The sequence below is a fragment of the Mauremys reevesii genome, linkage group 13 (genome assembly GCF_016161935.1).
Source record: "Mauremys reevesii isolate NIE-2019 linkage group 13, ASM1616193v1, whole genome shotgun sequence".
In the NCBI taxonomy this organism is placed as follows: Eukaryota; Metazoa; Chordata; order Testudines; family Geoemydidae; genus Mauremys; species Mauremys reevesii.
This window is the reverse complement of record NC_052635.1, coordinates 3,585,749-3,612,879: the sequence shown is the minus strand read 5'-3', so window position 1 is coordinate 3,612,879 and position 27,131 is coordinate 3,585,749. Positions and strand designations below refer to the sequence as shown.

The window sequence follows — 27,131 nt, the reverse complement described above, 5'->3', positions numbered from 1 at the left end:
TTTGGGATAACCTTGACATGGGCTTGCATCAGTTAGAAGTTGTCTCATGTCCTGACAGAGACGGGTTTATGTCCTCTGCAAAATCCTTTCTCCCTCCATACTTACTCTTGTAATTCTGTGTGTTCTCCTTATGGTTACAAATATCCCTTCTCTTATCGAATCCTGATGAGCTCTTGTCCTCACTGATACTCTGTGACAATGAGTTCCATGGGTCAAATGTGTAGAAGGCATCTTGTTTCATCAGTTTTAAAATTGCTGAATTTCAGTTGGATTTGAAAATCCCCTTGTTCGTGCTTTGAGGCAGTATGAATAGAAGTGTTTCATCTACCTTTTTTCTAGAGTTTATTGGTTTGTAGCCCTCTGAAGTCCATTCTGATTCAACTTCTCTGTAATATAAACAGCCCCAGGGAGTATTTGCAAAAGTTGCTTAGGATCATAAGTCACGCTGAGTTTCTAGGAAACTTGTGCTGCACAGTCATGTAGCAATTTTTGAAAGTCACACCCCTAATCTTTATCAGCTGGGATTTTTAAAAGAGCCTAAGGTATTTAGGCACCCAATTTCCCATGGGAGTTGAGCACCTAACTCCTTTAAGAACTTTGAAAATCCCGGTCTATTTTTCTTTCTCTAATCTTTTTTTTTTTTAAAGAAAATTTTGGATAGATTTAGTCATGTCAAAATCTGTCCTGAAATGGATGACATTCTTATATTCTTCCTCTTACCCTGGCTATAGCCAAAGATTGGATCTCAGAGATCTAGAGTTCAAAGGTGTGAATTCAAATCCTGGTTGAGTCATGGTATTCTATTCCCTGGGCTGGTATTTCCAAAGAAGCATGAAGGTGTTTTTCCTCAGAAATTCCCACTCCTAGTTTCCAGCCAGGTTTTAACATCCAGGTGTCATGAAGAGTCTCTTAGGTCCCCTTCTGAAACCAGATATCCCTAAATAGATATGCCGGATAACATGGTTTTCCTTGGTTCCGTGGTTTTCTGTTGCATTTGCATTAGCACCTTTATGGCCATGTGTGGTTTTTGACATGAAGTGCGTCACTGTGGTAGCTCCCGTAGTAATTACACTGTGATACACTCCCGCACAAAATCATCTACGGCCAAGATTCTTCCACAGGTCTTAGCAGCTTGGGCAAATGTTAAAAAAGGTGGAAACTCTTAACAGAGTCTCTGAAGTATCCCCCCTATTTTGCATTGTTAATGATGAAGTTCAGCGTGATGAATATTATTACTCTAAGGTAGCAGCCAAACCATGCTAGGATCTTTCTAGACATTCAGGAAGGATCTCAAATACTATTCTATTGTAGTCTTGTCCAGTGTATTCTAGTCTTGTCTATTTATTCTAGCCTAGTCTATTATGGTTGACCTTAGTATAGGATATTATATTCTACTCTAATCTATTATAGTTGCTTTAATATAGTCTATTTTATTGTAGCCTAGTCTACTCTAGTCCAGCCTACAGTAGAATCCCTATTTTTTAAAACCAATTAGGGACCGAGAACTTCCTAAAACTGAACATCTCAAAGTGACAGTAGGTTCGGTGCATCAGTCGCACTATGGTGCACGGCAGCGCTTTCTTCTTCTTCAAACCACTGTGAAGCGATTTCCAGTGAATCAAAGGCATCTGAATGTGAAGGGATGTTGACTTGTTTGCCATCAACTTCTTTCATTGTGTGATTCTAACACACACACGTTAGAAAAAATAGCTCATATAACTGATCGTTTGTAAGACTGATTTTTGTAAAATCAAGGTTCTACTGAATTATAGTCTACTCTAGTATATTCTAGTTTGTTCTAACATACGCTAGTATAATCTGTTGTATTCTAGTTGAGTCTAGAGTTGTCTACTCTAACCTCTTCAGGTCTTTTTACCACACCCTTCACTGTGGTATCTGAGTCTAAGAACAGAGAGACAAGTAGATAGATTTTAGGGGAAGAGGGACACAGAGAAGGAACTGTGTATAGAAGTCAAGTCAGTTGACTGTAGGGTGTCCAAAGGATTTCAGTCTTTCAGAGGATTTAAGGTATTTGCAAAGTAGTTTGGAGGCTAAATCCCATTGAAAATTGTTGTCTTCTCCTTCAGTGAGGACTGTGTCTCTGACTCCCTTGGGAGGCTTTGAAATTCTCAATATCTGACTCTTCGGAATGAATATTGGTGAGCCAGAAAAATTTCTTTCTCAGCCCTGGGTCTGGCTTACTGAGGTCAGGGCTAGGACATCCAGAACTTTGCTGTGGGATCTGTGGTGGCTACTCCCTTCTCCCGGGTAGTATTATGTGGTGGTGTCTGTAGCTGGTTCTTGGGAGGGCCCCTGGTGAGTGCCAGTGGGGTTTGCTATCTTAGCCCAGTTGAGTGTCTCCATACTTCACTGCTCCAGGGGTAGATGGGACCGGTTGGATTTGGGACAGACCACTTGAAAAGAGAGAGAATGAGGATTATAAAAGGGAAGAACCCCAGGCATAGCGCAGCGCTCTCCCCCAGAAGCACCCACCTTGTGTGAGAGCCACATCCCAGCCAGAGGTGACACGTTTGCTTCTGGGTTATCAGCCTTTTCGGTGCCAGCAACAGCAAAGATTTTGTGGTGCTGCAGAGACCCTGAGACTCAGAGTTGCCCATGGAGCCTGTGGGGTAGCGGGGGTGGGGGGGAATGGAAGGAGGGAGATAATGGAGGGGCGGGTATTTGAATAGGGAGCTTGTAGAGGGTATTTGCATAAAGAGTCCAGGATCAGACTTCTGGCCCGCTCAGTGACCAGTGCCAGATCCTTCATAAATTCACGGAGCACACGTCCATCAATGACTATTAGCCAGGCTGGGCAGGGATGGTGTCTCTAGCCTCTGTTTGCCAGAAGCTGGGAATGGGCGACTGGGGATGGATCACTTGATGATTCCTTGTTCTGTTCATTCCCTCTGGGGCACCTGGCATTGGCCACTGTCGGCAGGGATGTTTCTGTTCACTGTGTAGATACTTATAGATGGTGATCAAGTCACCCTTCACCGCCTCTTCGTTAAGCTAAATAAATTAAGCTCCTTGAGTCTTTCACTGTAAGGCAAGTTTTCTAATCCTTGAATCATTCTTGTGGCTCTAAGATGAGGTTTTACTGTGCATTGAATGGCAGAACTTGTGTGTAAAGTAAATGAGCTAATGGCTCCAGGACAGGACCTTCTAACCTGATGACTAGATCTTCCACACAGCTGATTCCAGGACTCTGTGAGGCATGGTCAAGAGATCAAAGTTGGGGAAGTTTAAGGCTCTGAGTCCAGAATTATGTACTGTGTTTTCAGAGTCGCGAGAGTGTCTAGGTTTTTGACAAGAGATGTGTCACTGTGGGAGCTACCGCTCCACCTAGCACTGTGCTACAGAGCAGTATGAAATCCCTGTCCCCCTCGTGTGAACTGGTGTGAAGATCTGAGCAGATTCCATGTCATCTGACTTCTCATCACCATCGCTAATGCGCTTCAGGTTTTTGACAGGGGATTTTTCACTGTGGTAGCTACTCCCCCCAGTATCACTGTGGTACACAGTCATACAAAATCCCCCTGTCTCAGGGGAATGGATGTTGGTGTGATGGGAAAATGTTTCAAAGGCAGCTTCCTTGCCTCTGCACTGGAGTGGGAGCTAGGTGAGCTGGGTTGAAGTCATGGCTCTATTACACACTTCTTGTACCAGTGTAGGTAAGTCTCTAGGACCTGACCTGCAGCCAGCTGGAGTTAATAGAAACACTCCCCTGGATTTCAATGGATTTTGGCTCAGGTCCTTAATCCCTCAGGCCAGATTGACAAAAGTTTTGTAGATGCCTACTGGTGCAGTGGGAATTATAAAGGCACCTAAGCATGTTGGGTGCCCAAATCCCATTGATTTAGGGTTAGTACCTGATTCTCATAGGTCCCCTCAAAAAATCCTGGGGATAGAGATATTTCAGAAGAAGTCAGAGGCGTATGCTTCCATATTTATTTTCTCACTTGGGAGCAATTGTTGCGGTGATAGAAACATGTGTGAGAACTCTCCTTGCCTGGTATTTTCGTGCAGTTTCTAACAGGGTCTAGGTTTTTGCTAGGCAATTTGTCACTGTGGTAGCTATCCCATCTAGCACCGTGCTACTCAGCTGTACAAAATCCTTGGCCAGCCAATAGCAATGAATGTTAGTGTGACCAAATATTTTTGGAGCATGCCCTTTGTTGGGCTCCACATCGCTGCTGAAATGACTGTGTTTTTGATAGAGGACTATTCACTGTGGTAGCCACTGCCTGGTAGGACACAGTGTTACGGAGCCATACAAAAATCTTTTGGGTCTTACCAGGGAATCCATGTGGAAAATACAGCTTGAGGTCGTTCATCCCTCTAATTGTGAAGAGCTGCATATGTCAGAAAGGTGAATGGAGAATTTCTTCAAGCTCAAATCATTTTATTCTTTGTCGGACATTCACGGTGAGCCTTACATTCTGCAGCGAAGGGTGGCCAAAAGATGGGGAAATAGATAGATTCCTTCCATCAGAGAAGATTCACTGAGCTTTGAGATTTGATCCTCGATCTTTCTATGACTCCACTTCTCCATCTGCAGAAAGGATGGTCCAGTGCTTATGACCTGATCCTGGGACTTTGGGAGATCCCAGTCTGATTCCCTGTCCTGACACAGATCACATATCTGACCTTGGGCAAGTTCACCTACCGTCAGACCTTTAAAGGTGTTTAGCTTTCTAAAGAGATAGGCATCCAATTCCTTTACGTATTTGGCACTTAGTATCTCTTCCTTGCGTCTCCAGCTGTCTCACAGGGGGATAATGTGGATCAAAACATTAAAGATTATGAGGTATGTAGGTACTATGGTAGTAGGGCCATGTAAGTGGCTTAGATAGATATGTAAATGCATCTCCCTGTGAAGTGGGGGGGGTCATTGTTCTCCTCTGTGTCTTTCTGTCCTTACTTCGCAGGTGTGCTGAGAGTCTACATTTATTCATGTTTGTCAGATGCCCAGACTCTGTGATGACAGGACCCCTGCTAGAGAGATTTCTTTGCATTGTTGCTCCTGGACACGGGTTTTTGTTCGGGGTTTTGTCACTGTGGGAGGTACCCCCCACCCAGCACAGTGATACAGAACTGTTCAAAAACCTCCTCCACGAAAAGCGGAACCATTCAACCCAGTCAATGCCTTTTTGCAGAGCTCTTCCACTACGTTCCAAAGAATTGCATGTGGCAATTAGTAACGTCCCCAAGATCAGATTGTTTTCTTTTCTGGTGGATATTCCCAATGAGAAGTAGATATTGCAGCGATGGGGGTTGATATAAGACTCAGGTGTGGGGGTTGTGGGGGCGGGGAGAAAGAGAGACAGAGAGAGAAAGACCGAAGGGGGGATGTGGATGGGGGAAACTGACTTATATGTAAATATTCTGAAAAGAAAAACACCATTGAAACTCCCACAAGAAATCCAGAGTTAAGGTGAAACTTAAAAGAACCCAAACCTTTGACGGGATGGGAACTCACAGGGAAGGTACCCAAGTTACCTTGAGTCTGGGTGGGATTTTCAAAGGAATTTCACAGAGCTAAAGTTCATGGCTGGGTAGCGTAGCATTCTAAGTCTTAGGGCCCATAATGATAGGGGTGAGTTTCAGCCTCAGTCCTCTCTAAAGTAATATGTAGTGGTCTCGCTAGCCATATGGGCTGGGAATTTCAAGGGGCAAGATCCACAAAGGAAAGGAGGCGGCTAAAGATGCAGCTAGGTGATCAGGTTCGGCACCTAACTCCCAAGGTTTGTGCCTGATTCCCCTTGGAAAATCCCAGTGTGGAAGAAGCACAGCTTGTTGTTACAGGTGCACACTTGGACATTTATTCCCTCCCCTGGGAGCTCCCCCCCCTTTTTTTTTTGCTGTGATGGAAAGTCTATGAGAATTTTCCTTGCCTGAATTCTTTGGGCTGCTACTAACCAGATCTAGGGTTTTTATGGGAGGAGTTGTCACGGTGGTAGCCATCCACCCATCCCCGCGATATCCGGTCAGACAAAATCCTCTGCCATCCAATGGCAAAGAATTTGAAAATGTAGGCGTGCGCCCTCTGTTGGGCTCTGTAGCATAGCTTCTAAAATTATCAAGTTTTTGACAGAGGACTTTTCACTGTGATAGTTGCTACTCCATACCACACAATGGTACAGAGCCATACAAAAATCTCTTCTATCTCATCTAACTTGGCCAATACAGTTTTGGATTGTTCAACCATCTAGTTGTGAAGAGCTGCAGGTGTCGGAGAGGTGAATGGAGAATTTCTTCAAGCTTGTATCATTTTCTTTTCGTTTGGATATTCACAACGAGCCTTAACATTCTACAGTGACGGACAGAGGATATAAAAAGCAAGAAACATGAAGAAACAGGTAGATTTAATCTATTCAAAATAGAAAAATGCTGCATTTTTCCCCCCTCCCCCAATGTTTGTTGTTCTCAGGACAAAAAGGAGCTGTTAAGGAGCTGAATATGTTTACCTTATAAAAAAGGATACCAGGTATTAAGGGCTCTTTAATCTAACACAGAAAGGCAGAAGAAGAACCAATGGCTTGAAGTTAAACCCGGACAAATTCGAGCTGGAACTAAGGCACTGGGTTTTTTAAAGTCAGGTTTATTAACCACTGAAACAAACTGTCAAGGGAAGTGATGGACTCTCTGTCTCTTGAAGTCTTTGGATCAATGCTGAATGCCTTTCTAGAAAATATGCTTTAGTGAAACACATGTAATTGGCCTCAACACAGAAGTAACTGGCTGAAATTTTATGGCCCATGTTTATAGAGGAGGTCAGACTGGGTGATCTAATTTATATTTTCTGGCCTTAATATCTCCAAAACTGGGAAAACACAGTTCTGATATTCTTAATGAGAATCAGTCCAGGCTAGAATGTGTCCTACCCAGTTCTGGAGTGGTTGAGTAAACTGGGAAGTACTGGTATGGATAAAGAGTGACATTCTGGTCTAACAATTTTCAAGATGTCATTGGAGAAATTTCTTGTCCAGAACAGGGAAATCTCAGTAGGAGAGAAAAGCTTTATTTCTCGTTTCCATGGAAGAAGATTAGTAGGGGAATAAGAGAATTCTGAAGTGAACACAACAAAGACAGTTGGCAAGTTATTTTCCTTGGACCAGATTCTAAAGCCCTAACTAACTACTCATGGGGTTAGGGGCTAGTCAGAGTGTGGACAGCATGATCTCTCCTGTTACCGGTAGAGAGGTGTATTTTATTGACTCTCAGGAGAAGGCAGGACACAAGGCTGATGCATTCTCTTCAGAGGAAAGAAGAAAACAAAACTTAGAAACAGAGATCTGAAATATCTGATGAAAAGGGACACATTTTTCCCAAAACTTTTTCTGAAAACTTTTTTCCCTTCCTTTTTTTTGGACCAACTCTACTTAGAAATATAGGCTGAGATTCTTCAAAGCCTCTGCAGGATTAGAGGTCACATTTACCAAAAGGTACAGAGAGGTATCTAGTTGGATTTGCAAAAGTGCATAAGCAGGTTAGGTTCCTGACTCCCATTGGAAGCTCCTGTTCATTTCATTGAGAACCTGGCATCGAAAGTTTTTAGATGGATTTGTAAATATCAGCCTTTGGCTCCGCCTGATGGAATACTAACCTAGCAGTCACCTGAAATTGGGCTGCTTTGCACAGCTGCCAGCAGAACAAGGTTTTTATAATAGCTTTTGTCACCGTGGTAGCCACTGTCATACACAGTGATGCATGCCCATACCAAATCTCTTGCCGAGATAGGAGATTTACACCACGACTGGAGACAGAACAGTGGTAGGAGACATGAAGGCAATTCCTATATTTGAATTCAGCTGAGATCTTTTAGAACTCTAGGACCAACGTGAGACAGCACTTCAGAAGGTATGTCTGCTTAAAATCTCTGACTCTTTGGAGAGGAGTGGAATGATTGGGTAGAGCACTGGATTTAGATTTGGGACACCTGGGTTCCATTCCCAACCTGTCATTGACCCCTGTCTGATCTTGGACAAATCACTTCACCTTTCGTGTCTCCATTCCCCTTGCATAGTTAGACTGGATTTTTCAAAGGAACACAGAGTGGAGTGAAGAGCCCAGATGGCTCTGAAATTTCAGGCTCCTTTGAAAACCCAGGTTTAGATTGCAATGAATGTTGGGGCAGGAACTATCTCTTCCTATGTTTATATACAGTGCCAAGTACTATAGGACGAAGATCTAGGTTGGGACCTTTGGGTGCTACCTATATAATAATAACTAGGCACTGCTTTAATAATATCAATGAAATGGTCCCCCTGGGGTTTAAAATGATATAGCTTCATGGAAGTGCATGGAATGACACCAGCTGAGGCCCAATGCTCTTAAATCAAATGTTGAGCCTAATAGGAAGTTGTTCTGAGTCTGTCTTTTCTCAAAGGAGTGCCAGTGTGCTTAGGTTTTTGATATGAGGTGTGTCATTGTGGAGCCCCAGCTGCCCAGTAACACAGTGATACACAACCGTACCAAATGTCCTTTACCTCATCTCTAGCTGGGCACTGCAACGTCTCTACTTTTTAGAGATGGATGCAAAGAATTGAAGCTATAGATAGAATCCGTCTTTCTTTCTTTCTTTCTTTCTTTCTTCTTTCTGAGCCCACAAACCTGAAAAGTTTAGGAAGAAATAGCCTCCACGGGTAGTCATGCCACAGTCGTCCACTGGGGGCCACTCTTGCACCGCTCTCAGACACTGCTGGTGTTAGCTGTTGCTGGTGATGAATTACTAGACAAGACTGGCCCGGTAGCTCCTTCGTTCCTACACATCAATATAATGATTATCTGGTATCTCTTCAGTTATCTTTGTGTTCAGCAAGACACGGTGATTGTCTTCTGTTCTGGTATCTGAGTGTCTCAAATGTTTCATCTCTGAGCTTTCAGCTTGATAAACCCTTCAGAGTAAATTATACTGACCTTAAAATAGTGACTTTAAGGGAAATTCACCTTCCTGTTTCCACTCAGTTCTTCTTTCCCATTTCAAAGATTTCTGACTGTCGATGGTATTATAATCCAGCGGACAAAGGCAGGACCATTCAAAGGCTAGAGCAGCGGTTCTCAATCAGGGGTCGCTGCTTGTGTAGGGAAAGCCCCTGGCGGGCCGGGCTGGTGTATTTACCTGCCCCGTCCGCAGGTCCGGCCGATCACTGGGCACGGATCGCTGCTCTGGGCCAATAGGGGCTGCTGGAAGCGGTGGCCAGTAAGTCTCTCAGCCCGCGCCACTTCCAGAAGCTCCCATTGGCCCTGAGCAGCGATCTGCGGCCAGTGGGACCCACGATCGGCTGGACCTGCGGACGGGGCAGGTAAACACACCAGCCCAGACCGACAGGGGCTTTCCCTGCACAAACAGCAACCCCAGTTTGAGAACCGCTAGGCTAGAGGAAGAAGCTAGACAGCAAATGAAGACTAGCCATAAGGTGAAAATTTTTAACGAGGAGAATTAATCATTGAAAATAATTTTCCTGGGAACATGGTGGATTTTCTGTCACTTGCAATCTTTAAGTTAATGCTAGATAGCTTCTAAATGGTGAATGGGAAAGTCTGCATGTGCTGTGTGTGTGTTTATGCATATGGGTGTGTTTCCTTATCTATGTATTTGTGTGTTTGTACATGTGTGCATGTGTTTATGTTTGTGTGTGTGTGGGTGTGTGTGTGTATAGGAGGAAACTTCCTTGGCTGTAGTTGACATTATTAGCCAAGGGTTGGCATTACTGGAGGAGCTGGATGAAATTGGGGTGTGCACTGTGTTTCTTTGTCTGTTGGAGTTAGAAAGGGTGTTCCTTGTAAGCTGATGTGAAGCGCCAGGATGGACGATTGCCCTGCTTCTCATTTCTTTGTTTTCAGACTATTGAATTTCAAAGAAGTCTGAGTTGGAAGCCAAGTGCCTGCGCAGTTGTGCATTCACTTCCCTTTAAGGTTTGGGTGGTTGGGTGTGGCACTTCCACAAACTTAAATGACTTTTAAAGAAGAGTTTTGTGGTAGTACATGGGAAATACCCGTCACTCACCAAAGGGGCCTCTCAGAGCGGTTCCATATACTGAGAATGACCCACCCAGGGGCCTCCGTATAAAATGTGTCAGAGCTTAAGGTCATGTCCTGGAAAGCTGGAGTGAAATCCTGTCTCACATTCCTACAGAACTAGGAGATGATGGGAGGCATGAGGCATTAAAGCCTCTGAGAAGCCCGCTTCCCCCTTTTGTGCCATTCCTGGCTCTTCTTTGTGTCACTATGTCTCTGGCACAGTAATAGGTGCCGGTGTCTGCAGCTGTCAGTGAGCGTGGCTGCAGGGAGACCTGGTTCTTGGAAGTGTCTCCAGAGATGGTGACTCGGCTTTGGAGAGACAGGGCATAGTTTGTACCCCCACTATATGGATATAACCATCCATCCACCCCTGCCCTTGTGGACTGCAGATCCAGCCAGAAATAATACTGAGCGGAGATGGAGACACCGGAGACAGTGCAGGTCAGGGTGAGGGTCTCTCCGGGCTTCACCGCCCCTGGGCCAGACTGGACCAGCTGCACCCAAGAGAGGACACCTGGAAAAAGGAGAAAATAGCAAAGATCATATTAGCCACTGAACAAATCCATGGGTCTGTCTCCAATTTCCCCACTGCCCCATACACACTCACAGTTGAGGGCAGAGAACAGGGAAAGGAAAGGAACTGAGATTTCATTCTCATTTCCATGCAAAGAGGGAAACTCCCCAGTGGGCAGGACCAGACAGTTCTGTGTCTGGGGGAGACTGAGGCTCCTCCAACCAGAGATTTCTGTTTACAGAGGAACCCCCCCAGACAGGGATTTGCATGTGGGTTCCCCAGGGTGGGTATAAGAGATGACGGGGGTGAGCGCTCAGTGCATGGCGATATCCCCTTGAGGACGGGTGTCCCCTTCACACCCCAGAGAGACCGTGTGCTCAGCTCAGCGCACATGTGGGAGGAGGTGGCTGTGGGTGGGTGGGTTGGAGGGTCCAGAGGACAGGGCCCTGGACTGGGACTGAGGGGAACTCACTGGGACCAGGATTTGGCTGTTGGTTTCACCCAGTGGAGATACTCTAACAGGGAGAGGTCTAGCTAGGCAGCGCTGTCCGGTGGGTAGGGGAGCCAGTCACCCCTGTCGTCCTAGGGCGTGAGGCAGAGCCCAGGAGCCATGGAGTGGAGCGATGCTCCTGGGAATGCCCGATGCGGAAGGAGCCAGAGCTGCAGGGAGAGAACGCTTCCTTTGTGGTATCAGAGAACTGGGAACAGACTGAGATCTCTAATGGAAAGGGAGGGGATGGGGCAGGAAGAGGAGATGCAACGTCTGGGCTTTGCCTGAACAGAGGCTGTCATGGCAGCAATGCCGGAACGAGACATCCACCAAAGAACTACGGAGCACGGCGGTTGGAAGTGAAGTTGGTACTGACGTGATGTAGCCTGTGGTAAAATGAGGCAAGTCTCTGGATGAGCTGATGTTCCCCTGGAAGACCTCTGCGTACCCCCAGGAGTACCCGTACCCCTGGTTGAGAACCACTGCCCTCGTGCATGGCAGGAGTCCTGGTCCCTGTGTACCTTTGCACGGGGCAGGGGCAGGACTTCACTGCTTCCCTTCCTTTAAATCTATGCAAGGAGGTGGCTGTGGGGAGGGTCTATACCAAGGGTGGCCAACCTGAGCCTGAGAAGGAGCCAGAATTTACAAATGTACATTGCCAAAGAGCCACAGTAACACGCCAGCAGCCCCACATGAGCTCCCCGCTCTGCTCCCAGCGCCTCCCACCCACCGGCAGCCCCCTCAATCAGTGCCCCCCCTCACTCCCCGCACCTCCCGATCAGCTGTTTCGTGGTGTGCAGGAGGCTCTGGGGGTGGGGGGAGCGAGGGCTGGGCAGGCTCAGGGGATGGGATGGGAATGGGTGGAGTGGGGACAGGGCCCATGGCAGAGCCAGGGGTTGAGCAGTGAGCCCCCCCCCCGGCACATTGGAAAGTCGGTGCCTGTCGCTCCAGCCCCGGAGTCGGTGCGTAGACAAGGAGCCGCATATTAACCTCCGAAGAGCCACATGCGACTCCGGCCCCCCAGGTTGGCCACCCCTGGGCTAGAGGACGAGGCACTATAACGGGACTCAGGAGAACGCGCTGGGACCGGGATCTGACTGTGGGTTGTTGGTGAGGTTGACGTGATCCCTGAGGCAGCTCCAAGGGAACCAGAGAAACTAGGTGGCTGCTGGAGGCATGTTTAGAAATATCTGTTTGTCGTGTTCTCTCCACTGCGTGTCTCTGTCTCTGGGGGGTTCAACTGTCCCGGTAACTCCGGCCTCACTCGGCTGTTTAGAAACCACTTCCCATTTTTTGTGCCAGTCCCGCTCTGCTCTGTGTCACTGTGACTCTGGCGCAGTAATAGCTGGCGGTGTCCGCAGCTGTCAGCGAGCGGAGCTGCAGGGAGACCTGGTTCTTGGCAGGGTCTGCAGAGACGGTGGTTCGGCTTTGGAGGGACGGGGCGTAGTTTGTGTTCCCACCATGTGGATAAATCCCTGCCACCCACTCCAGCCCTGCTCCAGGAGGCTGCCGGATCCAGTTCCAGCTGTACCTGCTGTCAGTGATGGATGCACCTGAGACAGCACAGGTCAGGGTGAGGGTCTGTCCTGGTTTCACCACTCCTGGGCCCAACTGGACCAGCTGCACCTGGGACAGGACACCTGGGGTAAGGGAAAGAAAGCGAGCACAGAATTAGCCACCAAACGCATCTATGGAGCCACCCGTAATTCCCCCTAACCCCCCGGACACACACACAGACCACGCCCCAGAGACACTCACAGGTGAGGGTTGAGAGCAGGGAAAGGAAAAGCAGCAGAGATTCCATTCTCCTTCTCATGCAATGAGGGATATTCCCCAGAGGGCAGGACGGGGCAGTTCTGTGTCTGGGGAGGGACTGGGGCTCCTAGAACCAGGGGTTGGTATTTATACAGGACCCCCCCGGGCAGGGATTTGCATGCAGGTTCCCCAGGGCGGGTATATGAGATGCCAGGGGGTGAGCGCTCAGCACATGGCGATGTCCCTCGGGGACAGGTGTCCCCTTTACACCCCAGAGAGACCCTGCGCTCAGCTCAGCGCACATGTAATGACTGGAGGTGGCTATGAGGGTAGGAAGTAGGGTCCAGGGTCCTGGACTGGGATTGAGAACTCCATAGGCTAAATATTGGCATGTGGGTGTCACCCAGGCAGAATAAACTCCCAGGGAGACAAGTCGGTAGGAGAGTCCTACATCGCTTTGTGTCTGAGCAAGTGACTGTCTCTGTCAATGGGTGACTCGCCAACACAGAAGTGGCTATTGCCAAATATGCTGGTTAAATAAAATAAATATAAACAGTGCCTGAGAAAGGCCATGACAGATGAGATGCTCCTAGGAATGTGAGATCGGAAGGAGAGGGAGCTGCAGGAAAAGGGTGGTTTTAGGTAGCAAAACCCAACATACCCCTTCAATGAATGGGGAGGGGATGGGGCAGCCCCGGGCTTGGTCAGAACAAGGGTTGTGACTGCAGGGACTCAGACAGGAAGAGAGACTAGGGGGAGATGGGCCGCTCAGTGTGTTAGGGTGCTGAGTACAGCAGAGCAGGTGCTCTCTGAGCCTGCCAGAGGGCCTGACTGCCACCTGCTCAGGGAGACGGTGAGTTTTGGGGTGTGTGTTACAATAAAAATGTGGATCGTTAATCACCTCTTCTGCAGGGAGACCTCTGTGCCGTGTGCAAGACCCTGCCCCCCATCACCCCAAGCTGCCTTTGCTGCTTGCTGCATTTCCCTGTGTGTTCCCGTGTCAGTGCCTAGAACCATTTGGCTACAAGCAAAGAATTGTATTTTCCAGCTAAGTTCCGCTTGAGCCCTTGAAGGTGAATCGTGCATGGAGAACCGGGCAGCCGCTGGAGGCATCTTGAAATGCACACTGGATGCGCACTTTCCTATTCAGCTCACTGTGTGTCTCTCTTTCCCTGGGGATGAGCGATCTCTGCTAAACTTGCCTCACCAGCCTGCATATGCTCCACCCCCTGCATTGCTCTGTGTCACTGGAGCAGTAAGAGGTTGATCTTTTCAGAAGAGATGTGCTGTGTAAATTAAATTGTACAATCTACTGTACCGCAGATGGCATGTATCTGAACGTGCCTGGTCCTGCTCACAGTGACGTCCTGGCAGTTCCAGAGGAGGAGACCGACCCCAGCCCTTCCTCATTGCAACAGGAACTGCTGGCTAAGGTCCCTCCCTCCTAGTGGGCTGATCATGCCAACCATGCTGGCACTGGGTCTGGCAGCCTCCCGGCGAATGCCTGGAGTGGCTCGGGTATATAAACTCTGTTGGGGGCACAGGCTACATCCCATCTCTCCAGAGCCGCCTGAGCTTCTCCAAGACACGGCTAAAAACACACTTGCCCTGCAGCTGCGCTCGCAGACGGCTGTGAACATTGCCACCTGTGATTGCGAGTAATTGATTGTGGTTTTGAGCTATATAAGCTTCAGTATTTCCTTTCCGGGGGTGGGGGTTGGCAGCTAGGCTGGCTGGCTCTCCCTGCACGCTTGTAATAAAGGAGCCTCAGGCTGTTCTGATCCAAACACCACACGTGGTAATTTTTCAACAGCAATTCTTGATGCCATGACTTGGATCCACAGCAAACCACCGGACCGGAGGACCGTGGACGGATCCCCACTGGACCCGGTCACCATCTGAAAGGTGGACCTCTATTTGGGTTCTGGGTGAGGATGGCTGGTAGTCTCTGGTTTTGAGTGAGTTGCACGGTGGATCTGGACCTTTTGCAGCGGGAAGAGGCACATGGGTGGCTGGGTAGGACTCTGTTTGGGTGTGGCTGTGTGAGTGAGGGTCACAGGAAGATGCCCAGAGCTCTCTGCGAAGCCCACCAGCTCGTAACCAGAGAGGTCTCTAATGCAAGCCCTGTGACCGCCAAAAGGGGGGCCCTGACCGAGGCAGTCTCGTTCTGCATGGCTTGACTGGCGAGGGGCCTGCTTGGGTCCTGCTAGGATTGTGTGACCCCAGGCTTTCCTGTCCTTGGACGGTCCTTTCCCATGACCTCTTTCCTCCCATCTCTGTTCCCACCTGAAGGTGGTTCATGAGCCACTGACTGCGCTGATCACCTCACCTGAAGCACCAGAGTAAACAGCGCTGTTCTCTCTGAGACTAGCCGACGCTCTTAGCTGAAGGGGGCTGCAGGAGAGTCATGGACGTCCTAAATAAGCTTTCCCTGTGTGAGTGACCCGAGTGAAAGTGATCTGGATACTGGGGGCCGGAGGGTCCAAGGTGATCTCTGCCTTGCCAAGAACTGGGAGAAACGGGAGCTGATGGGTCCAAAGGGACCATCGCCTCGCTGAAAGGCACACCTGCTACTCCATGTACATGAATTACAGTCCTTCACTTGCAAGTTTCTGAACAAGTGGAATGGGTATACCAAAGACAATTCAAAATTACAGTTTCCCCTAGAGGGAAGTTTTGACCTTGACAAAATTGTGCACTTCAGAGACGCACTTCTGGCCAATAAAGTCGGGGAAGGTCAGTTTGATACACATTTTGATTGATATGGAGAAACAGAAACAGCATCGTGAATCTCAAATGAGGAGTCTCAAGGACTCCCAGGAGAAACTTAAAACACAATTAAAAGAGGCAAGGGAGAAATTGGCTCCTCCCCAAACTCCTGCAGGCCAGCACATACTTCTCTACCCTTCAAGGCCTCTTAGGGGAACCAGCTCAGCCCCACCCGAGGATCTATATTTAGAGTCCAGACAATTGGTTGTCCCTGCACCACCTGCGCAGGTTGGTGAAGGACCATCCAGTCAGGCTGGAACAGCGCAGGGCGGTGAAGGACAGCCCGGCCAGGCTGGAACTGGTCAGGAGCCCCCGCCCCAGGAACTCCTACCCCAAGTAGAAACCTCGCTGTCACCTTCTGTTTCATGTGTAAAGTCCTCAGAAAGCCCAGTCAGTGCCCTAGAACGTACAGCTCATTGTCTGTATGATCAGTTAGAAGGCTTAATAACAGATTTAGACTCAACTGGGCTGGCGAGGAATACTAGAGGGATCCACCCCTCAAACCTTGCCTCCCCATGGTGAGGCAATGTTCCCCTTGTGCCAACTCCTGGGCATAGGCTCTTTGGGTCAGGAAACCTTGGTGTCTTTGCACGCACCTTGGTCTCCCACGGACTTGTATCATTTCACTGAAAAGTTTCCAAAAATAAGAGAAGATCCTGTTAAATTCCAAGAAGAATTAAGAACTGTCATAAACTGTTATAACCCCACCTGGGTGGATTTAAACCAACTTGTAAGAGGAGTCTTGCCCAGAGAAACATTGAAAAACCTTTAAGAGGAAGCCTGGTGGCCCACGTGTGACCCAGGCCACAATCAGACCAGAATCGAGGTGATAAGAGACAGACTGCTGGATGCGGTCCTCACAGTTTGCCAAAAGAAGGCAGACTGGATTAAAATTAGCACCTGTAAAGGAGAAAACCCCACTGATTGTATGCAACACCTTAAGCAAGTTTTTGAAAGGCATTCTGGCATAGACTATGCCGAGCACCGTGCCCGACCAGCCATGGTGGCTGCACAGACTATGCCGAGCACCGTGCCCGACCGGCCATGGTGGCTGCTTTTGTTCAAGGCCTCAACCCACGATCAGGAGACCAATTAAAAATTGGCCTTGTAGACTGGGAAGGAAAAAATCTAAATGAAATTTTAGCAGCTGCCCAACATGATCATGGCCCCCTAGAAAAGAAAAAGGATGACACAGAAACTAAATTAATGACCTTCCAGGCCCAAAACATGCAGGAACCTTGCAACAATCACCCACTGTGGGGGAAAAGGGGGAGGCCGAATCGTAATCCCTTCTTCTGCCCACCTTCCCAAAACCAAAATAACAGCACGTGTCACTATTGCAAGCAAAAGGGCCACTGGAAAAATGACTGTCCCTACCAGCTGAAATGATCCACTAACCCTGTCTTTCCACCGTCATCCCCTTCCCCAGCTCCCTTACTCCCTCGTAGCCATTAGGATAGCCAGGAGCCTGGTAACATCATCGCTCTGCTTATTCCTTCGGACTAGACTGGACCATATGTAACCTGTGCGATTAATGGCACCCCTACCTCCTGCCTGCTAGATATTGGCACTTTGTGGTCTATTCTCCACACTAGCGACTTTCCCTCCCTCCCTGTAACGTCTGAGATCATGAATGCAATAGGGGTGGGCAATACTGCTATTCCCCACCCCATTACTTCACCACTGTCTGTTTCTATTGGCCCTCTGTCTGACCGTCATGCCTTCCTCCTCAGTCCTTGCTCACCGGTTAACTTTGGGAAAAGGCTTGCTCTAAATTAAATTGTACCATCTATTGTACCCCAGGAGGCGTGTATTTAGACGTGCCTGGTCCTAGTCACAATGAGGTCCTGGCAGTCTTACAGGTGGATGCTGAAAAGGAGGAGACCGACCCCAGCCCTTCCTTGTTGCAACAGGAATTGCTGGCTAAGGTCTGTCCCTCCTTGTGGGCTGATCATGCCAACTGGGTTGGGTTCATTGGGTCTACCCAACTGGTTAAAATTTGTCTAAACCCAGCAAAAACCCTTCCCAGGGTGCAGCAGTATCCACTCTCAAAACACGCCGAGGAAGGAATTCGACCAGTAATCGCCTCCTTAATGGAGCAAGGAGTCATTATTCCTGTGGTCAGTGTGTGTAACTCCCCCATTTTACCTGTAAAGAAGCCTGGCAAACAAGTTTGGCTGTTAATGCTGCCGTTCTCCCTACTTTCCCCATTGTTTCTAATCCTGCGACTTTCCTTTCTTGCATTTCTCCTTCCTCCATCTATTTCACAGTTGTTGACCTCTGCTCAGTCTTCTCGATCCCTATTCATTGAGATAGCCAGTATCTGTTTGCCTTTACTTACCAAGGGCTTCAATATCCTTGAACCAGGTTACCTCAAGGTTACACCAAGTCTCCCGCCCTGTTCTCCCAGATCCTCAAAAGCAGGGTTTCTCAAACAGGGGTTGTTGCTTGTGCAGGGAAAGCCCCTGGCGGGTCGGGCCGGTGTGTTTACCTGCCCCGTCCGCAGGTCTGGCCCATCGCGACTCCCACTGGCCGTGGATCACTGCTGTGGGCTAATGGGAGCTGCTGGAAGTGGTGGCCAGTAAGTCCCTCAACCCGCGTCGCTTCCAGCAGCTCCCATTAGCCCGGGGCAGCGATCCGTGGCCAGTGGGAGCCGTGATCAGCCGCACCTGCGGACGGGGCAGGTAAATACACCGGCCCGCCAAGGGCTTTCCCTGCACAAGCGGCGACCCCTGTTTGAGAAACCCTGGCATATTGCAAGACACTAACGTGGTGCGCTAGGTCTGTTCACTCACAGGTACAAAGTGCTCTGCCTGAAACAGCTGACACGCCGTGCCACCCGCTGCAGCCTGGAGATTGGGTCTATGTTAAGGTACACCAGAGAAAGACTTCCCTGCAGCCTCACTGCGAAGGCCTCTACCAGGTCCTGTTGACCACCCACACAGTGGAAAAATGCAAGGGACTCGTCAGCTGGATCCACACCTCCCACTGCAAACAGACAACGCTGCCTCCGAACCCAGACGCTAAAGAATTCCATCCGGCAGACCCCGCTCTAGGAACCAGCCAGGGTGACAGCAACAGTGACCTCTCTCCAGGTCCTGAAAAGGAACCTAGATATAACCTCAGGAAACAAAAATAGACCTCAGCACCCTGATCCATCAGTCCGTGGGCAATCGGAGCCACCTTCATCTCCTGTACGCTGCCTTTATAGCCAGCTGAAGCTTTGGCCTGCTGGAAAAGGGACAACAGGAGACACAAGGCCAGAATAACGCCTTTAAAAGCCCAGTGGAGAGCCTAGCGCCCACTGGCACCCAGCTGCCATGGCTGACCCCACAGACAGAATAAAAGAAACAGCCATGGTGCGAAAATGGCTCACGCCCTCAATTTGGTTGATGTGTGTAGCTATGCTCTTGCTGTTATTGTTAAACTTCCACGATACCTTTATGTTCTTTTGGATGCCCAAGAGCACCATCAAAGGAAAAGATCCCTTGAGATCACTGGCCCAGGATCTGGGTAGTGTGCTAGCAACCTCTCCCCAGTATGATGCTAAACCACGACCGTTCCAAGAGAGAAGAAGGAGCACTCACGCTGCTGAAGCCCCCAAAGTCCAGAAATTCCTAACAACAAGGGACATTGAAAATTGGCCCTGGTGGAAGAAACGAAGTATTATACATTGGCAGGGAGGGAGTTGCGGGATATATTCTTGGGAATGTGGAGTTAAGTGGTGGGGTGGGTTTATTCCAGAGGCTGCAAACTGTGTTTATGGACAAGTACCATCAGAATGTACTGCCCTCCCTAATTGGCTTCCAGAGGATGACTACCAAAAAAGGCCTGGCTGGCACAAATATTAACCCCACCATCTCCGCCACCTCTGACAACATCCCTGAAATTTACCCAATTACAGATAATACGGTATATTCTACCGAAATCCATTGGCCCAGACCTTCACGTCTTCGTAATTTACTAAAATTTTGTTCAGAAAAATTATTTTTCAAAGCCCAAAATAAAGCATATGAATGAACAATTGAATGGAAAACAAATGGGTTGCTGGAAATGGAAACAAATATCACATCACTCCACATAAGCCCCAGGAATCAGAAATTAAAATCGAGGGGTTCTATGAAGAGGTAGATCTGATGGCTGTTCCCGGAATTTGCAGTATGCTGGATGAAAGAGGCCCTTATTGTTATTTTGTGATGCAATTAGTAAATAATCAAACCTATACCCAAAGGGTTTGTTCTGCCATGGGAGATTTTACCTGTATTGAAATAATTCCAGTAACTACTGTAATAACTTAACCTGCACAACATTGCAATATACCCCTTCCTGTGCTATTAATGTCAATGCTTCTCAAAAGTACATAGAAGTGTATAGCCAACAGATGTGGTATAGTACTTGACCAAAAAGGGACGTGTTAGGATATTGTAAGGGAAAATCCAGTGGCATCCAAACCTTATCAGCCCAAGTCTCACGTGAAGCTGCCAAGGTCAGCTCGCTTAAATGTACAAAGGAGGGGCACAGAGGAGACAGTGGAAAATACCCAACAGTCCCCTAGCAAAAGCAATTTTGCAATATCCCTCACAGTCGTCGTTTAACTGCAAAAGGACAGACAGTAAATAACAGGAAAGGCCTAATATGGGGAAAAGTTTGCTCCAATCTGTATCGATTATGCAATATTTTAGTAAGGAAACAACAAGGAAATGTATGCAACTTTGTGTAACTAGTTTGTGGTTTTAAGCTTTATAAGCCTGTCTGTAACCAGCTTCGGGGAGGCCGTTTCCAATAGCGGTCCTCCCCTGCGCGCTTGTAATCAATAAAGAGCCTCAGACTGATCTGATTGAAAAGCACAATGTGGATTGAATTTTCCACAACAGTATCGATGGACCCTGATTAATACTACTCTAGGAACTATAAAATTCACACTGCCCTTGTCCAGCTTCCAAGTCACCTCCACATACCCTAATTGCTCGAGAGGGGCTGCCCTTAGGTTAGCGCAGCAAAGGGCCTAGGTTTCCTCTAGGGAAAAGAGGGACGTGGCTGGACACTTGTGGGATGGTGCCAACAGCGCAGCTGCTATTTGAAATATTTATAAAGGCCAACAACATGAAGAAAAATGAGGACAATTGGAAAAGGCCACGGGTCTTATTACTGGAGCACAATTAACTCAGGTGCAGGCTGGAGTTGGTGAATTGCGTGTTATTTCTGTTCAATAACCCAGAAACTGCTCACAACACTGGTGCTAAATATCACTGAGGCTGGGAAGGCATTGCAGTGGGATCTGGCATGTTCAGAAATTCAGGATTTCCTAAATGACCAGCTGATGGCCATTCAAAGTGATCTTGAGCATCAGGCTTGGCCCATTGCCCTTATAGATACTTCAGGAGTATCATCTGTTCTATGGCCCTGGAGACATACTTGGAGATTTTCTGCATGGAAGTGCAGACACTCGCAATGCTCCTTCCAAGCTTATGGACCCATAGAAGGGGTGTGGACTCCCACATTCTGAATCCTGCTGGGTCCGTGGAGAGGATGCATGTGGGATTGGATAATTCACCGAGACATTTGGGAAATTAAAATACCTGGTGGGCCTAACGGATTTATAGTCGGTGCTCCTGGAATAACACCTGATATTTGGGTGAGGATAGGGAGCCAATGGACACTCTGGCCGTTAGAACCCCAAAACTCCAGTGTATACGTAAACTAAGGCCAGGAGAAGTCATCACTGTTCACAGCCATGTTTGCTGGGAGGGTAAGGGACAAAGAACTACCCTAGTGGGACACCTGCTTTTCCGTGCAAATAATAGCTGGGTGTATGTTAAGGCCACCATTTTGCAAGATTTACATTTTAATCTCACCACTGTGGCTGGCAGTAATATTATTTATTGGCCTGTGGACAAACATTTGCAAACAGCCCTTAAGTTTCAGATACCTTTTAATTGGACTGCCTTATACCTGATCTGTTCCAAAATTTGCTTTCACTCCTCCCAGAGGTCCAGAAAATCTCTGAATTGCAAGGGCAAATTCATATGCTCCAAAATCGATATCGAATTGAAGAGAATGCTTTTCATACAGCTTATAGAATGTCTACTTTATGCCCTAAGTATGATGTACTGTGTTCTGTGACTAGGGCTGTCCAACAGCACCATCATATTATTCCAGTGGGGATGCTAATGCTTTTATTGTTATTGTTTAGCCTAGGGTTATGTTATTGCTGTTGCAAAAAACGTAATAATAATGACACCTTCCATGTTCATACTGACCATGCATTGTTGTTGCCTTCAACCAAAACCCCAAAGGCTACACCACTTAATTTAGAATCAGAGATACAGAATTTAATGAATATGCAAGTTTAGGCCAAGGTGGTGCCAAAAAGGCACAAAAGAGGTGATTGTAAAGGCAAAATTAAGTAGGCCTGAACTTTGGTCAAGACAACTGTGTATGTGGTCAGTGGGTAGGAGCGGGGAGCGAGGAAAATTTCTAACAAGACACAATTGCAACAGCCAATCTTGCTTAATGTAACTGCAACAATTAGTGTTAGGAAAACCGTTAAGCGCAAAAGAACAGCCTGTGAATAACAGGAAAAGCTTGTTTTTGCTGTATTCTTAGTAAGGGAAAATGTAACTAAATGTGGTTTTGATCTCTATAAGCTTGTGTGTTCCCTTTCTCGGGGGAGCTGCCAGACTGGTGGTCTCCCCCTGCATGCCTGCAAGAACGGGGCCTCAGGCTGTTCTGAGCCAAACACAACGCGTGGTAATTTTTCCACAACACTGCTAACTTGCCTGGCCAGGCTGCATATGCTCCGCCCCTGGTTTTTGGATGAGTTCCTGCATTGCTCTGTGTTACTGGCGCAGTAATAGGTGGCGGTGTCCGCAGCTGTCAGCGAATGCAGCTGCAGAGAGAATGCGTTTTTAGCCGTGTCTCTGGAGAAGCTCAGGCGGCTGTGGAGAGACAGGGTGTAGCCTGTGCCCCCGGTAGCACCTATATACCCGAGTCACTCCAGGCCTTTGCCGGGAGGCTGCCGGACCCAGTGCCAGCCTGGATAGTGATGGAGAACCAGGAGACAGCACAGGACAGAGTGAAGGAGTCGGAGGGTTTCACAACTCCTGGGCCAGCCTGGACCAGCTGTGCTGCACCTGGGACAGAACAGCTGGGAAAAGGAGTTAAGACCTCGATTCTTCTTCTAAGGGCTCCAACCTGTCTCCCAAATCTCCCCTGGACACTCACATGGGGCAGCGGCCGGTGACAGCACGAGGACGAGTAAAGATTTCATGTTGGTCTTCAAGTGAAACGCAAACCAATGAAGATGTGAGTCAGGCCCTGAGCAGGCAGGTCCCAGTGAGAACCCAGGAGCTGCTCTTTAAACAGGGAACAGGGGCCTGAGATTTGCATAAAACACCCCAACCTCCCCCGCCCCTCTTGAAAAGGAGCTGGAAGAAGGAGCAATCTCCAGTGCCCATTGGCCAGTCTCCCCCCATTAGCTGTGTGACAGGCCGGGGGATGAGCAGAGCATTAGCGAGCGCCTCCTAATCACTGCCCTGGTTCCCTCTGTCCGGGGTCTGAGACTAGCGCCCATCATGGTGGTATCTTGGCACTGTGTGTCTGCGAGTATAAAGTGGGGTTTGTTTGAGCTCTAATAAAGGGGATGACAGAGGGTTTGTTTGGGCAAGGAGGGCTCAGACTCTTTGCCTCCTCTGCTCACATTTAAAGTCCCTTTAACCCCCACCAGGAAACCTGGAAATGACCAAACAGGACACAAGGGAATTGTGAGCATTTCCCTCCCTCCACAGGGGCTGGCATGTGGGTATCTCCGAGTGGGGATAAACCTCCTGGGAGGATGTAGCACAGTGTGGGGGACGGGAGAGTCAGCACCCACATGGAGGACAGGTCCATCAATGGCTATTAGCCAGGCTGGTCAGGGATGGTGTCCCTAGCCTCTGTTTGCCAGAAGCTGGGAATGGGCAACAGGGATGGATCGCTTGGTGATTCCCTGTTCTGGTCATTCCCTCTGGGGCACCTGGCACTGGCCACTGTCAGAAGACAGGACACTGGGGTAGATGGACCTTTGGTCTGACTCAGTCTGGCCATTCTTATGTAGGGTGACCAGATCGCAAGAGTGAAATATCAGGACACGTTGGTCAAGTTGGGGGGGGAGGGTGTTGGGGACAGACAGACACAGGTGCACAGCCCTGTCCGGAGCCAGAGGCACCCTGGTCTGCCCTTCCCCACAGCCCCACCACAACTACACAATGCCCCACACAGACCCACACTGCCTAGTGCCCTGACACACACAAACCTCCCCTTGCCCAGCGCCTGCCACACCCTCACAGCCCAGCGCCCCCCCACACCTCCCAGACACTCTCTCCATCACACCCTGCCCCCTTCCCTGGCCGCACTCACCTGCCCTGCCAGGAGGTCTCTGGCTCCTCGGGTGAGAGCGGCGAGGGGGGTCTCCAGACTCTACACGTGCTGTGCCCACCACAAGCACGTGGCTCCCATTGGCTGAGAAAAGCGTCAATAGGAGCTGCTGGAGCAGGGCTTGTAGGCACCGGCAGCACGCAGAGCCCCCCACCCTAAGGGCCAGAGGGACCTGCCAGGGGGCGAGGTGGGGAATCCCAGAGGGGCTCACCTGGGGCCAGGGCCGGCTTTAGCCAGTGCGGGGCCAGATTTGTGGGGCATGTACTCTCTGGGCGGCACTTCGGATTTGCGCGCTCCAGCGGTGGTAGTGGGGCTGCGGGGTTGCGGGGCTCTAGCCGGGGTAGCGGGGCCGCGGGACTTGCCGTGCTCGGCGGGGGAGCGCGACTGCGGGAGTTGCGGGGATCCGGCTGGGAGAGTGGGGTTGCAGGGTTCCAGCCAGGAGAGTGGGGTTGCAGGGCTTCGGCCGGGAGAGCGGGACCGCGAGATTGCGGGGCTCCGGCGGGGGGAGTGGGAGTGGGACCTCGGGGTTGTGGGGATCCGGCCGGGAGAGCGCTGCTGCGTGGTTGCGGGGCTGTGGCGGGGCCGCGGGGTTGCGGGGTTCCGGCTGAGGGAGCGGGACCGCGGGGTTGCGGGGTTCCGGCTGGGGGAGCGGGGCCACTGGGTTGCGGCCAGGAGAGCGGGGTTGCGCGGCTCTGGCCGGGGTAGCGGGCCACGGGGTTGCGGGGATCCGGCCAGAAGAACGGTGCTCTGGGGATCCGGCCGGGAAAGCGGGGCTACACTAGCAGGACCACGTGGCTCCGGCCAGAAGGGCGGGTGCGGGGTTGTGGGGTTCCGGCCGGGGGAGCGGGACTGCAGGGTTGCGGGGCTCTGGCCGGGGGAGCGCTGTTGCGGGGCTGTGACTGGGTAGCGGGGCCACGTGGCTCCGGCCGGCGGAGCGGGGCTGTGGGTTTGCGGGGCTCCGGCCAGGGTAGCAGGGCCGTGGGACTTGCCGCGCTGCAACCGGGGGAGCGGGGCTGCGGGGTTGCGGGGCTCCGGCCTGGGGAGCGGGGCCAAAAGGCAAACGCTGACATTAACATTGTTTCAGCCTGTGTGTTACTTGACATCATGTGTTCATTGTCACCACAGAAGGGAAGGGCTCTGCATAGGCGGAAATGTGCCTGGGCATCAGTAGAAAATGTTCAGTAAATTTTGTTTTAAAAATTAAACCCGGTGCTTTGTCATCTTGTGTCATCATTGTTATTTCTTAGCTTTCAGCTATTTAAGTGAACTCTCAAACTTTCACACTGACTGTTTCCTATCTGCCATTGTATCTCTCCAAGCTCCTTCAGCTGCGAGCAGCGGCACAGGAGGCAGCAAACAGGGCTGCCAACAGGGGAGTTAGCGTGGGAGTTGCCATTGGAGGAGCAGGTGAGTGTCTTTGCGTCTGTTTGTGTAGTGTTTGTATCTCGCTGTAGAGGCCCAGAGGGGCAGGCTGCTGAAGGGGCAGCTGAGCCAGGATTGGCTGAGCCCTGAGTAGGGGGAGGAGCCAGGCTAGGAGGGGCCTATAAAAGCGGCCGCCCAGCCAGGCAGCGGCACAGCTGCGAGCAGCGGCACAGGAGGCAGCAAACAGGGCTGCCAACAGGGGAGTTAGCGTGGGAGTTGCCATTGGAGGCGGAAGGGGAGGCCCTGCACCCCCCAGGGAAGAACACCAAGCGGAGCCAAGACAGCAGCAGCCAGCAGCCATGAGCCAAGCAGCAGAGGACACACCGAGGATGAGAGCATGCAGCAGCTGCGGTATGTACCTGGTCCTAGCGGGGGACCCTGAACAGTACTATATATGCATGAAGTGTCGCCTAATAGAGCTGCTGGAGGAAAAGATCCAGGGCCTAGAGCTGCAGGTGGAAACCCTGATAGAGAATAGAAGGGGGTTTGAGAGGCTGATGGAGCAATGGCAAGCAGTAACTGAGGGGGAACGCCCAGGTGCACAGGGGGGAGCAGGGGCTGAGGCCAAGGAAGGGGGACCACCAGAGGAGGAAGATGGGCGGTGGAAGCATGTGACCGTGAGAAGCAGGCCAAGGAAAAGGAGAGCCAGTGAGGGGGAAATTGAGCTAAGGAACAGGTTTGAAGGTTTGGAGAATGAGGAAGGGGTACAGCAAGTGGTAGCTGACAGTGAGAGGCCAAAGAAAAAGAGGCGAGCGGCCAGTCCCATAGATAAAGGGGAGGAGTCGATGGAAGTAGCACCAAGTTTGGGCCCAGGGAAGATACAGGATGGCTTAAGGGGAACCACAAGGGATGATAGGAATGGAAGGAGCTTGCAACCAGGGGAACGGGGGATAGGTTAGAGGACCGTGCTGTCCCCAGGCGAAGGCAGGTCTACGTGATTGGGGATTCCATACTGCGAAGGTTGGACAGGCCTGTGACCAGGGCCGATCCGGAGAACAGAAGGGTGTGCTGTCTACCGGGTGCTAAAATACGGGATGTGGACCTGAGGTTGAAAAGGATCCTAAGAGGAGCGGGTAAGAACCCTTTGATCATCCTTCATGTGGGAATGAATGACACGGCTAGATTCTCGCTAGAGAGGATCAAGGGAGACTATGCCAGGTTGGGTAAGACGCTCAAGGAAATTGAGGCTCAGGTGATCTTCAGTGGGATTCTACATGTCCCTAGGGAAGGGCGCCAAAGGGGTGAGAGGATCGTGATGATTAATAGTTGGCTGAGGGAGTGGTGTTACAAGGAGGGCTTTGGGATGTATGGGCACTGGGAGGCTTTTGGGGACAGACAACTGTTCTCAAGGGATGGGCTCCACCTAAGTAGGGAAGGAAGTAGACTTCTAGGAGGGAGGCTGGCTCATCTGATTAAAAGAGCTTTAAACTAGACACTGGGGGGAGACGGTCGGGAGAGGTCCTAGTGCTCTCCACGCCAAATTTTCACATTGGGAGTGAGGACAACAAGATAACAACAGATATAGCCAGAGGGGGGCGGTTACGTGTAAGGAAGAGGGGGGGGACAGATTTTAGATCTACAAGTCATACTGGAAGTACTGTGTCCCTACCGAGTTGGGTGAAAAGAGTGAGAGGAGCCCAACGGGAAAAATTAGGATGTTTGTTCACCAATGCGAGAAGCTTAGGTAACAAAATGGAGGAACTGGAGCTCCTGGTCTGGGAACTGAAACCGGATATCGTA

The 27,131-nt window shown here is 49.8% G+C and overlaps 1 long non-coding RNA gene and 1 gene segment (V, D, J or C); one reads left to right on the top strand and one right to left on the bottom strand.

Moving 5' to 3' along the window:
• Nucleotides 1–22,168, top strand: part of LOC120380482 — a 28,437-nt gene extending 6,269 nt beyond the window's left edge. For both annotated transcript variants that reach the window (XR_005587777.1, XR_005587776.1), the window contains 2 exons: nucleotides 14,599–14,690; nucleotides 18,336–22,168. This is a non-coding gene — a long non-coding RNA (uncharacterized LOC120380482). The remainder of the gene's footprint in view (nucleotides 1–14,598; nucleotides 14,691–18,335) is intronic.
• Nucleotides 12,284–13,575, bottom strand: LOC120380459. The segment is given in 2 exon segments: nucleotides 12,284–12,670; nucleotides 12,789–13,575. Coding segments are annotated over 2 exon segments (426 nt in total).
• Nucleotides 22,169–27,131: the final 4,963 nt, after the last annotated feature.